Below are 15945 nucleotides of genomic sequence, written 5' to 3'. Positions count from 1 at the left end.
TTTGATATCTTGCCTAAGAAACTCCATTCTTGGTGAACATCATAGTAGTTCTACTTGGTATTTGTTTCAACAAGGGTGTCCTGAAGCAGACAAAATAGTGTGTGCTTATACCGATTGCCAGATTTTAATGAAAATGGGGAGTATCTTGATCTGGAAGTACTCCTTCGCTGCTTTCATGACTTTCCTGTGCTAGCCATCAGTATCTTTTTTTTTTTTGGCTAAGTAATAACCTTAAAAGCATTTGATTATGTTTTCTAGTCTAGTATGAATGCATATTAATATATTTTCTTTTTTCCCTCTTTCTGCAGAAGTTTTGACGTTGGACTGCATAAGTTTCTTGTCAGGTAAGTCAATGCTTTATTATTTACCATTTGGTTCGGTGGTACATCAGGTTAATTGAAGGATTCTTCTCCTAACTCACAGTGCCATCCTGAGCAGAGTTACACCATTCTATAGAAGCCAAAGGTGTAAGTTAACTTAAGAGAAACAAGTTCAGTGGCTCTGTAAAGACTTAGTGGTATTGGAAATTTATTGCAGTACCTGTGATGGCTTGTTTTATGATTATAAAAGTGGGAATGTTGGCTGGGGGTGTCCTCTTTTTGGTCACAAAACATTTACAGTGTGTGTGCATTCGAGCCCACATGTAACTCACAGTGCAAATCTGTGCATGGTGGGTTCCATTTTACGTAGTGGGCATTGCTATAATATATGTGCGCACAGCATTAAGGCCCTAGAACATCAGCGACACCAGACAGCAAATTAAATTTCAGAGTCTCTAATCTGACTGTCATGGCAAGATTTTTTAAATTTATTTGGCGCTGAAAAGAATTACTTTCTGCTGAGATCATTTCCATAGGAGAAAGGTTAAATAAAATGTAGAAAGCTACTGTTCTCTTAACTTAATGTTATTTTAAAGAAAGAAGGGGGGAATGCGATCCAATTTTGGAATAATAAATGATGATAAACTAAAAACATTGTGATAAGGTTTTGGAAATTTTTTAAAATTTCATTTTGAGAACTATAGAGAATTAGAAAGCATGAAATGTTCCAATTTAAATTAAAAGTAAATTAAATAAATAGTAATAAAAAAGAAAATGGCAGGTACTTGACAGAAATATATCTCTGCTTTTTTTGGAAGTGATTGTATAAGCTCCTAGCTTGTCAACCGTAGAGGGCACATATTTTCTTTTCTGCTGATGGGAAAATATATACTTTAGGTAGATAAGTGTCTTGCTTTTTGGGTTATTAAGACCAGACATGCATGAGAATGAGATTTGTGGAAATATACTTTCATCTGGAAAAAGAGTCTACACTATTTATTCTGTATGTTGTGAAACCAGTTTATGATGTTAGCACAACTGCTATTCTAGAGATTCATAAGCACAAATACCTGAAAAAAATCAACAAGAACCAGAAATGAGTTCTTGGAATTATGTGAGATGATTTGCTTATTAATTCAAAAAATGTTGTAGATCAGGGGTGTCGAACTAAATTGTTACGAGGGCTGGATATGACATAAATGTCACTTGGTTGGGCCGGGCCATGCCTTGCCAGCCCAGATTGAGAGTGGAAGGGGGGGGGCTGCTTTGGTTGGCGAGCCTGCAGCAGACTCGCCAGCCCAGATTGAGTGTGTGGCTGGTTCGGCTGGCTTGCAGGCCGGATAAGAGCTCTCAAGGGGCCAGATCTAGCCTATGGACCGTATATTTGACATGCCTGCTGTAGATCAATAATCCATAGTCACGTTGAGTCTATGAGCACTTTGGGAATAGGGAATGGGAAGTACCATAAAATGGCTGCCGTGGGGTTGCTGGGGCCAATTACAAAATGTTGGGAGATCACAATGCAAGCATCTTCCTATGATGAAGCAGCAGTTTTTGAATGAGTGCTTCCTGCAGAAACAAGTTTGAGGCTTCAGGGTTCTTCTGAAGTACTTCCTGCTCAAATGAGTGTCATACTCCGGCAGGAGTGTAGCGTGCAGGCAGGACCAGGCCGAAGGCTTGACCTCTGGTTTAACCAACAGCAATGGGAGTGCTGTGCCGACCAGAGCCTGACGCAGGCTTTTCTCTTCCCGTGGACCGGGCTAGACTAAGGTAATTAGCAAGTAAAGGAGTAGAGGCACTTACCAGCACAACCTCCTTGTTTATCAGATCAGACGTCAGCTTGCATGCCGGGGTGAACTGAGATAACTACAGTTGCTTGGCGCTCCTGTGTGTTTCTCAGTCAGTGGCCTTCAACATGTGTTGAACCCACGAGAGCTCTGGCAAACTGCCTGGCCTTTTATTAGCCTATCAGTTCCAGCTTATTCCACTCCGTCCTGATTAGGCTTAATTGTCTCCTTTCTCTCTCTCAAGGCCCACCTGGCATTTTGCCTTCTTTCTCTTAATTGAAGCCGGGCCCTGATTCTCTGCTTCTCAGCCGGCTTGGGAGAACTTGCAGGTGAGGAGTCCTGCTGCTGTTGCTTCTGCTGCTCTGTTTGCTGCCAGAAAGAGCAGCCCTCATCTCCTGTCATGGATCCTGGTGGCTCTAATGCCTGCTCCTGTTGTTCCAGTGCGGTCCTTGGAGGACCGCGCCCAGGTTCCCATTCCTCTTCCTCGGAGGAGGAGGACAGCTCGGGCTGGTCTACGACAATGAGGTGGAAGGGCCAGGATTGGCTCTTTGCTTTTGAGAAGAGATAATGTTGTTAAAGAAACAAATGGGTGCCAGGAAACCTATTGGAAGGTGCCATGGATTCTACATTGGGGATCACTACTGTAGATGGAGTGGAATGAAGTACAGCTAAAGTACTCAGACATGATTTGAATTTAAGAAGATCCTTCATATCTGGAAAAGTAGTATGTGAAATTGCTTTTGTGACAGGTCAAACTTCTACAGTCTTACTAAGGTCGGGTGTACAAATGTATGACCATGATTTGTTTTGTATAATAAGTATATTTTACAACCAGACAGGAGCACCATAGAGTATCCATGGGGTATTTGAACAGCAGGTTTGGCCTCAGTGATGGGAGCCAGGGGTATTGCATCCACTAACTTTTGTTTACAAGCATCATTCCTATAAAACAGTTGGCAAGGAGCTCAGCCTCTTCTTGACTTATCTCCCTCAGATTCCCCCCTCACAGTGTTTCTCAGGTTGCTTTTTATAGCCCTCAGCGAATTAGTTTTCTTCCCTTTGATGAGATCACTGGTTGACTTGGTGTCTGCTTGAGCCAACCTCCTTGCTGGCCTCCTTGGGATTCTGCTATTTGCTGCAGTTATCCTTTCAAGGGTTTCTGTATGTGCCATCTCCAAATGCTTTATTGATTTATTAAAATACCCTGCCTTTCATTCAGGCTTCTAAATAAAGTATCAATAAAGAAGATATCAATAATGAAACAGGTAGGCAGCTTCTAAATACATTATCAATAATGAAAAAAGATCAATAAACATTCAACAGTTATTTCAAGAGCCACCAATTCCATACATAAAATAAAAAGCAATGGGAAGAGTGGACATCCTTGACCTGGTACTTGTGGCTAAATAAAATTCTTCCATAATGTATCTATTAATAGGCACTCTGCACTGTAATTATTATAAATAGTCATGTTTAAAGTCCTTTGTACAAGACAATCATAAAACTTAAATTATTTAAAAACCTCGATTGCAAAATTCTGTCAAAAGCTTTTTCCACGTCCAAAACCAGGCAAGCTACTGACTTGCTAGATTTTTTAAAACCCATTAAAAATATTTCTCAAACATGTGTATTATGTGATACTTTCCTTCCCTTTACAAATCCTTACTTTCTACAAACAAATATGTCAATCAGTTTACATAATCTGCTACAGTCACCCATGTTTTAAACTCCTGATTTAATAAAGAAATCGGACTATATGAAAAACACAGGCTCTTTACCTGGTGTGACTCTGGTGTAAATAAGGGGGTTACTGCACTTTGTATTTCCAGCGATGTATTAAGAGTTTGAAAATGTTATAAAAATCATCTCTTTAAAAGGGTTTTTGGATACCACAGCTTATAAATGGTTGGAAGACATCTTCACAGCTAAAGGGGCCAAACAAAGTGCGAACAGTATTTTTTATAACGTTTTCAAACTCTTAATACATCGCTGGGAATACATAGAAAGTGCGAACAGTATTTTTTATAACGTTTTCAAACTCTTAATACATCGCTGGGAATGCAAGTGCGGTAACAGCCTAAGATCAAGGCAACCAAAGGAGTTTCAGTTCTAAAACCCCAGCTGCATCCACACTTCATCAGATATTGCACTCTGGCAATCATTTGCAACTGGTTTGCCCTGTGTGGACAAGACAAACCAGTTGGGTAGAGAAAGTGCTCCCATAATACTAGAACTCGGGGGCATCCGATGAAGTTGATGGGCAGTAGATTTAGGATGGACAAAAGGAAATACTTCCTTATTCAACAAGTACTGAAATTGTGAAACTCATTCCCACTGGATGTAATGATGGCCACATAAATAGAAGGCTTTAAAAGAGGTTTAGCTATGGTGACTAAAAAGTGGTTTAGCTGTGGTGACTCCATTGGCATAGGCAGCAAACCTCTGAATACCAGTGTTGAGGGCAACATCAAGGGAAGGCCTTGGCCGCTCTGTCATGTTTGATGGCTCTTGAGGGCAGCTGTTTATTCAATATGCAGAACATGTTGCTGGCCTAGATCAGGGGTTCCCAACATGGTTCCTGCCAGCACCTTAACTGGTGCCTACCAAATATTTCTAGAAAGTGGGCGGGGCCCGGTGGGGCTGTTGCCCAGCAGGGCTTCTGATTAGCCACTGGACTTTTGATCACTGTGCAGATTTTTAACAACATCACTTTGGCAGCAGCTGCCACCATAGCACAAAGATCTTCAATGTGTGACTGAAGGTAAACCACAACAGCTATTTTGTATCTGCCTCCGCCTCCTGCGGCAGCCATTTTGTGGCTGTGTCTATTTGTTTTCCTCTAATAAAAGTGTCAGAATTTCAAAGGGGCCCACAGGCTTAAAAAGGTTGGGGACCCCTAGCCTAGATGGATCACTGGTCTGATCCAGCAGGGCTCTTACATTCAGTTACAAAAGAGTGCGGTTAGCACAATGATAGTGCAATTTTGAAGCATGTTTGGAGTCCAGTTCAGAATCTGAATTGAAATGGACCCAGATAATCTAAAAAAACTGGAATTGTACAGCTGCTACATACTCAAGTGTACATTATGACATGGCATATTGCATTAATAATGAAAATTAATACATGTTTTATGTACATTTAAACCATTTGTTATGATTTTGTCCTCTTATATGAGCTCTTGGTGATGTCCTATCTAGGTTATTGATACAGTCCGTAAAGCTTCAACAATACTGCAACACCAGATGTTCCTAAATCAATCACTTGGTCCAAGTGTTTCCTGTTACGTTTACGTATTTACTGTTGTTTTAAGGATAATGTGATGGGACATTGTCCTTTTATATCTGTCTATTTGTTTTCCTCTAATAAAAGCATAAAAGAAGAAAAGAAATAACACTAAAAGCACTCTTTGACTCATCTTCCTTTTTTGTTTCACAAGAATAAAGCACCTGTGTACAGAAGTAGATTTTGGCTTACAAAAATAGAAGCTAAATAAAAGGGTTTTTTTTCTCTCCCTCCTTTAGAGCCAAAAGATACAAAGGAGGGAGTGTGTTCCAGCCTAGTTATCCTTTGTTAACATTCTTTGGGATTGTCACTCCCATAGGGCCCTGCCTATTCCAGTACTACTCAAAGACTAACAGAATTTGGATAATGAACCATCTGTTGGATTGCAAAGTGTTTTGTGTATAGAACTGGCAAAAAAAATGAGATGGAGGTGGGGCATCTGGTAAGTCAGTGCTGTCTAGCCAGAGAAAAGTGATTATGAGGAATATAACATACTGAAAAACCAGCTTATATCTATGTAGGATTTTAAGAAGTAAGTATATTCTTCTACCCTTCCATAGGATATTTTTTCCTCCTAAAAGATGCAAGCTATTGTTAAATTAGCTGTACTTACATGTACTTGCAAGTGGTTTGCAGAGTCTGGTTGGATTAGGGTTTCCAACTCCAGTTTGGGAAACTCCCTAAGATTTACGGATGGTACCTGGGGAGGGTGGAGTTTGGGGATTGGCGGAAGCTCACTGGGCATGTGATGCCATCGAGTATGCTTTCTGAAGTTGCCATTTTGTCCAGGGTAACTGCTCTTGAAAGCAGTTGTAGCACCTGGGAGAACTCCAGGCCCCTCCTGGAGGTTGGTAACCCTCAGTTGTCAGTTTCAGTTTCAGTCACCTTTAATGGCATGATAATAAAAATAGTAGTAACAAAAATACATAAATCTCCATATTCCATACTTACAATTCAACATTATAACTAAAACGTAACCATCAATTTAGAACTCGTCGGCATTAGATGCTGTAATAATATGTTCTCCTGAGCAACAAGTAAAAAACCAAGACTTAATGTCCAGCACAGCTGTCACCAGCACCCATTTATGTATTCTTTCCCAGAATCTATAGATTGCCTCAGTTGATTTTATTATTTGTTTCTTTACCCTTTATTTTGTTTTTGATAATAATCGCCAGGAATTCTGCCACATGTTCGGAAACAGAAGGTATCCTATCCGCTAGTAAAAACTTTGATGCCATCACATGATGAGTCTTTTAAAGACATAAGGTGAGGATTAATTAGTTCTAATAGTTGTTTATGATACAAGGGTCAGTCTAAGAGAATATGCTCTACTGATTCTGGTTCTTTCAAATGACAGCTGCATAGTCTTTTATTCCGGGGAATACCTCTATATCTACCAGAAACCATAGCTGATGGGAATGTATTTAGTCTGGCCAGCATAAAGGCTCTGAACTGGGAGGGATGGAAACCCTCAGTTGTATCCCCACCTTGGTTTATAGATAGGAGAACAAACTGCAGATTGTCGTGTAGCCCAGACATCGTGACCAGTGGCACTTACTTTAGAACCAAGAAGTCTTCTATGTCCCAGGAATGCATGGAGAAAAGAAAGAAAGCCAGACAACTTCCCATCTCATCATGAACAACTGAGGTTTGTTTGTGATATCTGAATGCAGCCTTTGTTCTTACTAACTGTAATATTAGGAGGCCGCACCAGCAAAACAAGGGTATAACTGATCAGATCAGATAACCTTTATTGGCATAATATTGATGGTCACAAGGTCAGAGATAAACAGAAAGGTATAACTGCTTTATTTGAGTGACAGTACACAAGGCAGACAGGCATCCATGTTAGGCACTGCCGGATTAGGTTTGATGAGGCCCTAAGCTATTGAAGGTAATGGGGCCCTTTATATGTCCAGCTGTCCTTTGTCAACAACAAATTGTCGCTGTTTTTTGTGTTGAATATATGCTATATGGTAATTTATGGACCTAATAGGTATCTAAAGCCATTTGCTGTATGTAGGTTTTATTTTATTTGTTTTTATCTTATATTTTGGAAATGTACATCCAGTTTTTTTTTCCTTTAAATTTTTTGGGGGGCCTCAAGAGAGTGGGGCCCTAAGCTATAGCTTGTTTAGCTTATACGTAAATCCGGCACTGATCTTAGGAAACCTCTACACAAGCCTACCCTCCTGGACAGCATGCCAACCCTGATTTCGACAAAAGTATCTGCCACTTAGCCACTAGGTGGCAACTAACATGAACATACATTATACTTCTCCCCCTTTAGCTTACACCTTACAACATGTAATATAAATGCAGAAAGAGAAGAAAAGAGAGGTCAGAAAGGAACATTTTTAAGGGCATAACATACTACGGGAGAGAACTATGACAAATATGTCTTCCCCCCCCCCCCAAGCAAAGCCCTCGTGGGCTTTAACGCCAGTATTTCTCTAAGCTTGGGAACTCTTTCTGAATGGTGGAGTGAAATTGCTAATGTTCCTGGGCTGTCATCACCAGCTATCTATTGGGTTCCAGATATCAAAGGTGGCTCAGCAGAATGTATACCCACACTTGTGGAAACAAAGGATGCAGGAGTTGGCCTTTCACCTTGGCGGGCAGCATGCCTAGTTTGAATTCTAAACGACTATCTGAAACTGACCACTAGGTGGCTGCTAACATGAGCATATGTTATAGTGGCTAACATTTGTAAGAGATTTGTCCACTGAAAGGGCAGGAAATGTCCAGTGCTGTAACATTGTTGAAACTGATCAAGTTTGGACGATATCAGTGTCTGGGTAAGAAACTTAAGCATCTGAGAGGCCCATGTCAGCCTAGCCGAGAAGAAAGAGCGGGATGAAATCCACAAATAAAATAAGTGAATCAAATGTATAGCTATTAGAATTACTACCAGTGGGGTGTGTCCTTCTCTGGATAAAATGAAGGTTCGACTCAGCTATTGTGATAAAAGTGTTTGAGTTGTGGAACATCTTGCCTGTAAGTTGGGCTAAAAGAAGTTTCATCTTTTCAATTCCATAGATATTTAAACTATCACTGTAATCCAGATCCCCTAATACATTATATTAGCATATTTCTTAAAGGCACATTAAGTTTAGATTCAAATGATTTGTATTCAGAAAGTAACAAAGGGTGATGTAAATTCTTGTCTGTCACCAGTTTCCCTTTATAGTCTCCAGTGAGTGAGAAGTTGGGTGCAATCTGTTTGCTACATAGGGAATAAGCTGGTGAGCATGTTGCAAAACGAAGGCAAGGTTCTTGTATCAACAAATGCGCTTCTTTACGTACATTTTATGCAAATACAACATTTAACTTTTGAAAACTGCTGGAGTGGCAAAGCCAAGATTAAGCAAGGTGCAGATATCATCCTTGCTTAAGCGTTTCCATGCCTTGTTAATTATAACCAACTGTTTGGGGGCAGAGGCCTTTTATAGCTGCAGTACAGAGTAACAGAAGCTTACTTGGGGCATTTCAGGTAATTTTGTAATAACGGTGGCTGAGGTCCAAAGGGCTGTGTGGGGCTTCCATGAACCCAATGTGACTTATGAGGGTCCCCTACATACTTTGTTTTTGTGTCCCCTAAGAAGCCAGAGGGTCTTCTGGAATAGTATCAATTTAAGGACAAGGAATAGAAGTCACACAAGCCCTAGTGGTTTATAGAAGCTCTAACAGAATACTTTGGATTTCAGTAAAAATCAAGATCCATTTTTAAGTTGGCCATACTTTCATGGCACCTGTACTTGGTCTTAACTTTCTGATAGAATATCAGTGCCTCCCAAGTCCATGTAATAGAGGGTGCTATCTTTTTTGTTTTTCTTCTGCCAGTGCAAATGGCTGATAGGGTTTTGCACTAGATAAGTACAGGCTGAATTCCTGGCATAAATATGGGGTGTATATCCTATTTTTTAAAATTACTAGGTTTTTAACTAGGATACATCCTGTGCTCCTGATTGGGTACAACAGCACCCACTGAAGAAGGAAGGTTCTCTCCAGAAGGTACCTTAAGTTCCATTGAAAGCTACATGACTTAGACTGCAATCCTGTGCACATTTACCTGGCAGTAAGTGTAGACATACAAATGATTGTTCTCTTAAACTTACTGATTGAAGGCGTTTTTAAAAAATTGAATGGAGCCACAAGCAAATAGCAAAACAGTGCTGTTACCAATAAAGGTGTGAATCCCCAGCATTTTATTTTCATGGAACTATACAACAGAGCAACATCAAGTTACTCAAGTGGAGATGTCTGAGAAGGAAGCTAAACATTCCTGGAATAATTTATCTTATGAGGAATGTCATATATTACTGAATCTCAGCAGAGGCACTTAGATTGTTATCAAGCCTGCAGACAAGGGAGGAGCAATTGTGATCCAGGAGACTAGGGCTTATATACAAGAAGATAAAACTTTCAGATGAGACCTTCTATAAACCTATTCCAAGTGACCCTACTAAGCACATTCTTTCAGTAGTTAAAGTTATTGTGTATGAGGGTTTAGCTTTCGGATATATTGACAAACCTTCTTTTTTGATTAATGAGCATTCTAGGGTGCCAATTATTTATATGTTACCTAAGATGTCTGAGTTGTGCCATGCACTTAATGTCTTGGTTTCAGTAAGCTAGAACAACAAACAGTATAGACGACAGGAAGACCAGGCAAGCCGGGAAGTTGTATGCTATTGTTTGTCCTGAATTTACAAAGACAGTTTCAGTGCAGTCTCATCACTGAGGGATCCTTGTTTGTCTGAAGGCTCTTTATCATTTTAATCACCCCAGCAGTTGATTTGCATCAGGACTTTAGAACGATCATTCAGTATGGACTTCGACGCCTATTAGAGGCAAGATACGAAATGGGCAATATACTGTCAGTTGTAAGCCATTATCAGAAATGAGATGTTCATATCAGAAACTGAACCCTCATAATTAATTTTTTTTGTATGGACTGCATTGGGGATCAACTCTGTCCAGCAGCTGCATTTATAACTTAAATTGTATTTCATTTTATGCTACATTTTCAAAGAACTTGTGTTCTACGAGCTTTTATCATTCTTAATGCATATGTGCTTACATAATACACACACATCCTGTGTACAAACACATACACCTGTTTCTAGGCAGGAGATCTATCTGGCAGGGTGTGGAGTATAACATGAGCCAAGGAACGACCAAATGATTTTGTCAGGTGTCTTACTACTCAAATAGGAGAGCAACATCAACCACTGGGGTTTAAGGCCCACCGGGGTCCTGGAAAGCAGAACCGCTTACATAGAGTAAGACAGAGATATTGCGATGGGCTAGCTTTGGAGGGTGTAAAGCAGGGTCGACTATGTAGTCTTATTTTATTAATATAAAGGCCTTAATACAATATGTTTTGAAAAGTGGGCTGTAAACATGGAAAGTGAGTGGTTCTGCTAAATTGACTGTATAGATTTTTTTTCCAGCTTGAGGACTGCATTTTTCAGTTTTGCTGGCCATCATTCTTGTGCTGAGGGAGGGAGGGAGGGACTGGGGCTGGACTTCAGGGCTCCCTTGCTGAGTCCTGTGATTCCCAAGAGCTGAGGAACGTCTAAGGCATGCAAAATACATTTATATCTGATTTGTTATTCTAGATGCGTGCTTCTGTAGTTGTAAATTTGTGACACAGTGGTGGTGCTCTTTAAGCAGGAACTCTTGAATGCTTTTTGGCTGTCATCCCATCTTGCACAATTTGGTGTTCTATTATGGAATTTCTTGAGCCCCCTTCAAACAACATTAAGCACATTGAAATCAATGTATTTAGAGGGAAATGGGCATAATGTGCTGGTGTTGTCCTCCACCTGCACATGATTGTCAGGTTGTGAGCATTGTGTCCATGCACATAAAATGTTTATGTGTATAGGTTCTCTTCCCGTGATGGGTAACACTTCCCGTGATGGGTAACACAGGGATGGAGTCTTAGTCTTCATAGGTACACTTAAGTGTATTTATTTATTTTATTTATTTGAAACATTTGTATCATGCCTTTCCACCCAATTAGGGCCCTCAAGGCAATGAACAATTTAAAAGATGTTTAAAAATCAGCTTTAAAAACAGTGTGCTTGAGTGTATAAAACCAGCAATTAAAAAAAGAAACAAGAAGGAGGGTCAGTATACGTGTCGATACCATGGTGGTGATCACACATAGAGAAATAAAAGGGCCGCACCAATAACAGGAGGTAAAATTAAGGCCAAGGCCAATGGTGTAAAATAGGTTAAAAACTTATTACTCAGAAATTCCCTACGCTCAAAAGGCTTCTTCAGGGAAATCTGTAGTTATTGCAGTAGTCCTTCAAATAAATATGAAATATAAAATAAATAAATAAATAAATAAATGCCGAATTCAGAATTTATGCTCATTTGAAGGCCTACTGCAAAAACTACAGATTCCCCTGAAGAAGCCTTTTGGGTGAAACGTGTAGGGAATTTCTATCCTGAGTAATAGAACATTTTTAAACCTATTTTGCACCGGTGATCATGCATCGACAGTGATCATGCATCGACTGAGTGAGACAGTTCACTGTTATCCCTCCCCATATTTTTATTTCAGTGCACAGAATGTCATTTAAAAAGTGTTATGTTGTGTTCAGTCTCCTGAATGTCTCAGCTTTTGTTGTCTTATGATAATTTTTAATTCTTCATTTAAAAAAAAGCTTGGAAGCTTGCAGGGAACAGAATAAGTAAAGTCTCAGGTCTCAGAGAAGAATTGGGTGGGGCTTCAAATGGTGAGACTTGTCTGGCCCATGTCTGCCCCCTTTCATAGAACTTGTTCTTACACATGTATTGTGCTCAGTACATTAAGAGACGTGTGTCATCATCATTCAGCATTTTATATTTTGAAAAAGAGAACCAACCCAAATGTTGCAGTGAGAACAATGTTTGCATGTGATTTGGGAAATGTGTTTTAATTTACATAATTTAAAATAGCAGACTTTTTGTTTTCTGGCTTCCTAATTTGAAACTTGAGCGCGTGATGTTTGAGACTCTGTCAGTTTGCCAGTATTTCAGACCAGTGAAGTTTTAGGGAGAGTGCCTTGAAAGTTATTTGGCTCTTTGTGGGTGCAATTAAACGGGTGCCATACAAAATCTGTATCAGTTCCCAAATACATTATTCGCAATTGCTTGTCTGCCTAGCGCCTTTTGTCTGCCTCGTTTTGTTTCATATTCTTTTGTCTCTTATTTGGACTTTGGCAGACTGCAAGACAGCTTATGCTTCCAAATGATTAGGATTCAATTGGCATAGAACTCATTACTATGCCGTCAAACTAGGCAATTGGTTTCACAATTATTTCATAAGCATGGGCTTGTACATTTTCAGCGCACTTTAAAAAGAAGCTTGTCAGACTTGCACAATCATCTGTTGGTGAGGGTTTGATGAGGACATGAGGAGAAAGAAAATGTGCATAGAAGAAAAAAAGAACATAACGTTCTGTTTCAGCTAAATAGCCTTTATATTGTGTATTTGAACCTTTATAGGGTCGACTCCTTACACAAACTTATTGTGAGATAAGGATGGTCTAGTATATTATGATTTTATGTCAACATAGGAAGATGCGGCGAGAATGTTAAAGATTTCTTCCATCTTCATCACATTTTTCTTTCCATAAAACCTTTTGCATGCAGAAGGCTCCATGTGATGTGAAAGACCTCTTCCTGAAAACGTGGAGAGGCACTGCCAATGAGACTAGACAGTGCTGACCTTGATAAACAATCAGACTCTGTATAAAGCAGCTTTATGTGGCCAAGATTTTGACCCATCTATATCAGAAGAAGTGGTCTCCAAGGGTTTAGGCAGGGTCCTTCCCAGCCCCACTACCTTAGATCTTATGAAACAGAGATACCAGGGACCTCTGCTTACCAAGTGTGGCCTATCAGTAAGTTATGGTTCTTAGTCCCCAAAGAAAGGGCCACAAGATTCATACATAACTCAGAATGACTAGCATGGGACCATAAAGCACCACACTCTGACCTATCCAGCAATTGTAGTTACATTCCATTTAATCTGTCCTTGAACACACAAACACAGAGCTGCATAGTCTATTCTGACTGGCAATGGCTCTGCAAGTTCTCAGGAAGAGATCTTTCAAATCAGCTATTACCTGATCCAGTGTGGTGTAGTGGTTAAGAGCGGTGGACTCTAATCTGGAGAACTGGGTTTGATTCCTCACTCCTCATGAGCGGTGGACTCTAATCTGGTGAACTGGGTTGGATTCTCCACTCCTACACATGAAGCCAGCTGGGTGACCTTGGGCTAGTCACAGTTCTCTTTGAGGCCCCATCTATCTCACAAAGTGTCTGTTGTGGGGAGAGGAAGAGAAGGAGATTGTAAGCCAGTTTGATTCTCCTTAAAAGGTAGATAAAATTGGCATATAAAAACCAACTCTTCTTCTTAACTGGAGATACCATAGATTGAACCTAGGAACTTCTGCATGAAAAGGTGATGCTCAGCTACTGAGCCACAGCCCCACTGCCCTTTAGTGGCTCAACTACACTGTGTCACAAGTTACTGCCCTCTTAGCAAGATGGTGCTTGTTCCCAGCTTCTTAGAAGAAGACCATATTGCAGAAGTTTCCCTTCAGTGATAACTTGAGATTGTAAAATAAATGAGCCAATGTGGTGTAGTGGTTAGAGACTCAGACTAGAGTCTGTGAGATCCAGGTTCGAGTTCCCACTCTGCCGTGGAAGCTTTGGGTGACACTCAAACCCTCTCAGCCTAACCTAGTTCACAAGGTTGTTGTGAGGATAAAATGATAGAGGAGATGGATATAAGGTGCTTTGGATTTCCACTGGGAAGAAAGGTGGAGTATAATTGAAATAAATGTACATAATAATAAATTAAAATAGAAGGATTTCATTTGCCCTTTACAGGTCAAAAGAAGTTCATGAAATGTGTATAGAAAGTGATAGGTGGCTAGTGTAGATTCTGGAGCAACCATGTTATTTGATTCTGTTTCTGTATATCCAAATTCCCTTTGCTATCAACAATAGTTAAGGTTGGTAAAAAGGTCAACATAATGCAGTTAATCTTGTAAATCCCCAAAATTATATTGTCAAGTGTGATTACAAAAGACGAATTGCCATCATACCTAGATCAGAGACCATACCACAAGAATCCCACGTCCTTTATTCTTTGGGGATCTGCAAAGTGACAACCTGCACTACAACTTTACTCAAAAAGGGAAAACTGAAATGGAGATATGATGATACCTGGCTGGTGAATTGGAGTTGAGAGAGGGCACTCTCTTGGCCACCAATAATAAATTGCATTACATATGGCTAAAAGAATGGTAGTTTGGGAAGGTTGCCATATTGTTGTCATCATTCAGTTATGTGTGTGGTATCTGTGAAACAACATTGCTACCACCAGAGGGAAACCTTGCATTAATATTTTAGAGACTTCTTAATCCTCTGCCTTGCACATGATAATGTCAAATAAAAGTCTCAACTGCACTGAAGACTGCTGACAGAGAGGAATACCTCCCTAGCTCACAGCCTGGGTTTTTTCCCCCACCACTTTTCCTGGCATAGTACTCAGGCGCACATCAGAGTTAGCTTGGGTTTATATCAGCAGTTTCCCCCCCCTAGCCATTATCAAGACACCAGATATGTAGGAATGCTGAAGTCTAGGATAGTCAGCCTCTCTCCCTCCTACTCACCTAGGTACTGCAAGAGGTGGTGAAAAAGCCAGCATTGTTAATATGGGGCATTTAGGAACTCTTCTTAAATGTATCACTGTTACTTTCCTTGTTTGTAAAGGTAGAAGAAAAGTGCCTATTCTGTAGACCAGACTTCATTTTCTGTGTCAAAATGCCTAATTTTGGTTTTCTTAGTAAAGGGTGCCGTGTACCTGTCCCTCTTTTTGGCTTCCAGCCAATGTGCAAACCCTCTTTTTGTTGACATTGCCACTTTCTTTGAGTCTCAGCTGCTTGATTTTTCTCCTCATATATTTCATCTCTTGATGTTTCCACTATCATGTTTCAGTGAGCCGTCATAGAGGAAGAAAACATTCAGATAATCTCACATCACCTCAGTAATAATGGTTTTTTGACTGAGTTCGTTCATGCATCCAGCGATAACTGTTGAGCGGTCAAACAATGAGAAGCCAAATGATATCCACGCATGTGTGAACTGCCTTACCATATGCACAGGGGGTGGTGGTACAGAGAGCTCTAAGCCTTTGAGGCAAATGTCTCTGGGCCATACAAATCTTTTTTCTTCTTTCTTCTGAAGCAACAATAACAGTTCCTTAGCACATCAGCTGTTCCACTTTTTGCAAGCAAGAACATGAACTCATAACTTGAGATTAGTAAACGTTTTCTGAACTTTCACTAGTAAGACAGAAATAGAAGTAGATGCTTTGTTGTTTTCCCCCCCTTGTGAATTCCAGCAAGAAAATTAGGAGTGATGCGGCAGACAAGATCAGCCAGACCAGTTTTTCTTGCTGTGACAATTCTCAGTAGTCTGGCCACCTACACTTCTCTTTTGACTGCTGTGTTTATGAGACACAGAAGCCTGTTTGAAAG

General features: G+C 40.2%; 1 protein-coding gene across 1 annotated transcript in view; it reads left to right on the top strand.

Moving 5' to 3' along the window:
• HHAT (hedgehog acyltransferase) overlaps positions 1-15945 on the top strand; it is a 155540-nt gene that overhangs the window by 78997 nt on the left and 60598 nt on the right. The window contains exon 8 of the mRNA XM_056853378.1: positions 309-344. Within this exon, the coding sequence (XP_056709356.1) occupies positions 309-344 (36 nt within the window). The remainder of the gene's footprint in view (positions 1-308; positions 345-15945) is intronic.

Source organism: Euleptes europaea, chromosome 7, assembly GCF_029931775.1.
Source record: "Euleptes europaea isolate rEulEur1 chromosome 7, rEulEur1.hap1, whole genome shotgun sequence".
Lineage (NCBI taxonomy): Eukaryota > Metazoa > Chordata > Lepidosauria > Squamata > Sphaerodactylidae > Euleptes > Euleptes europaea.
Note: the sequence above shows the minus strand (reverse complement) of the source record. Positions and strands in the feature narration are given on the sequence as shown.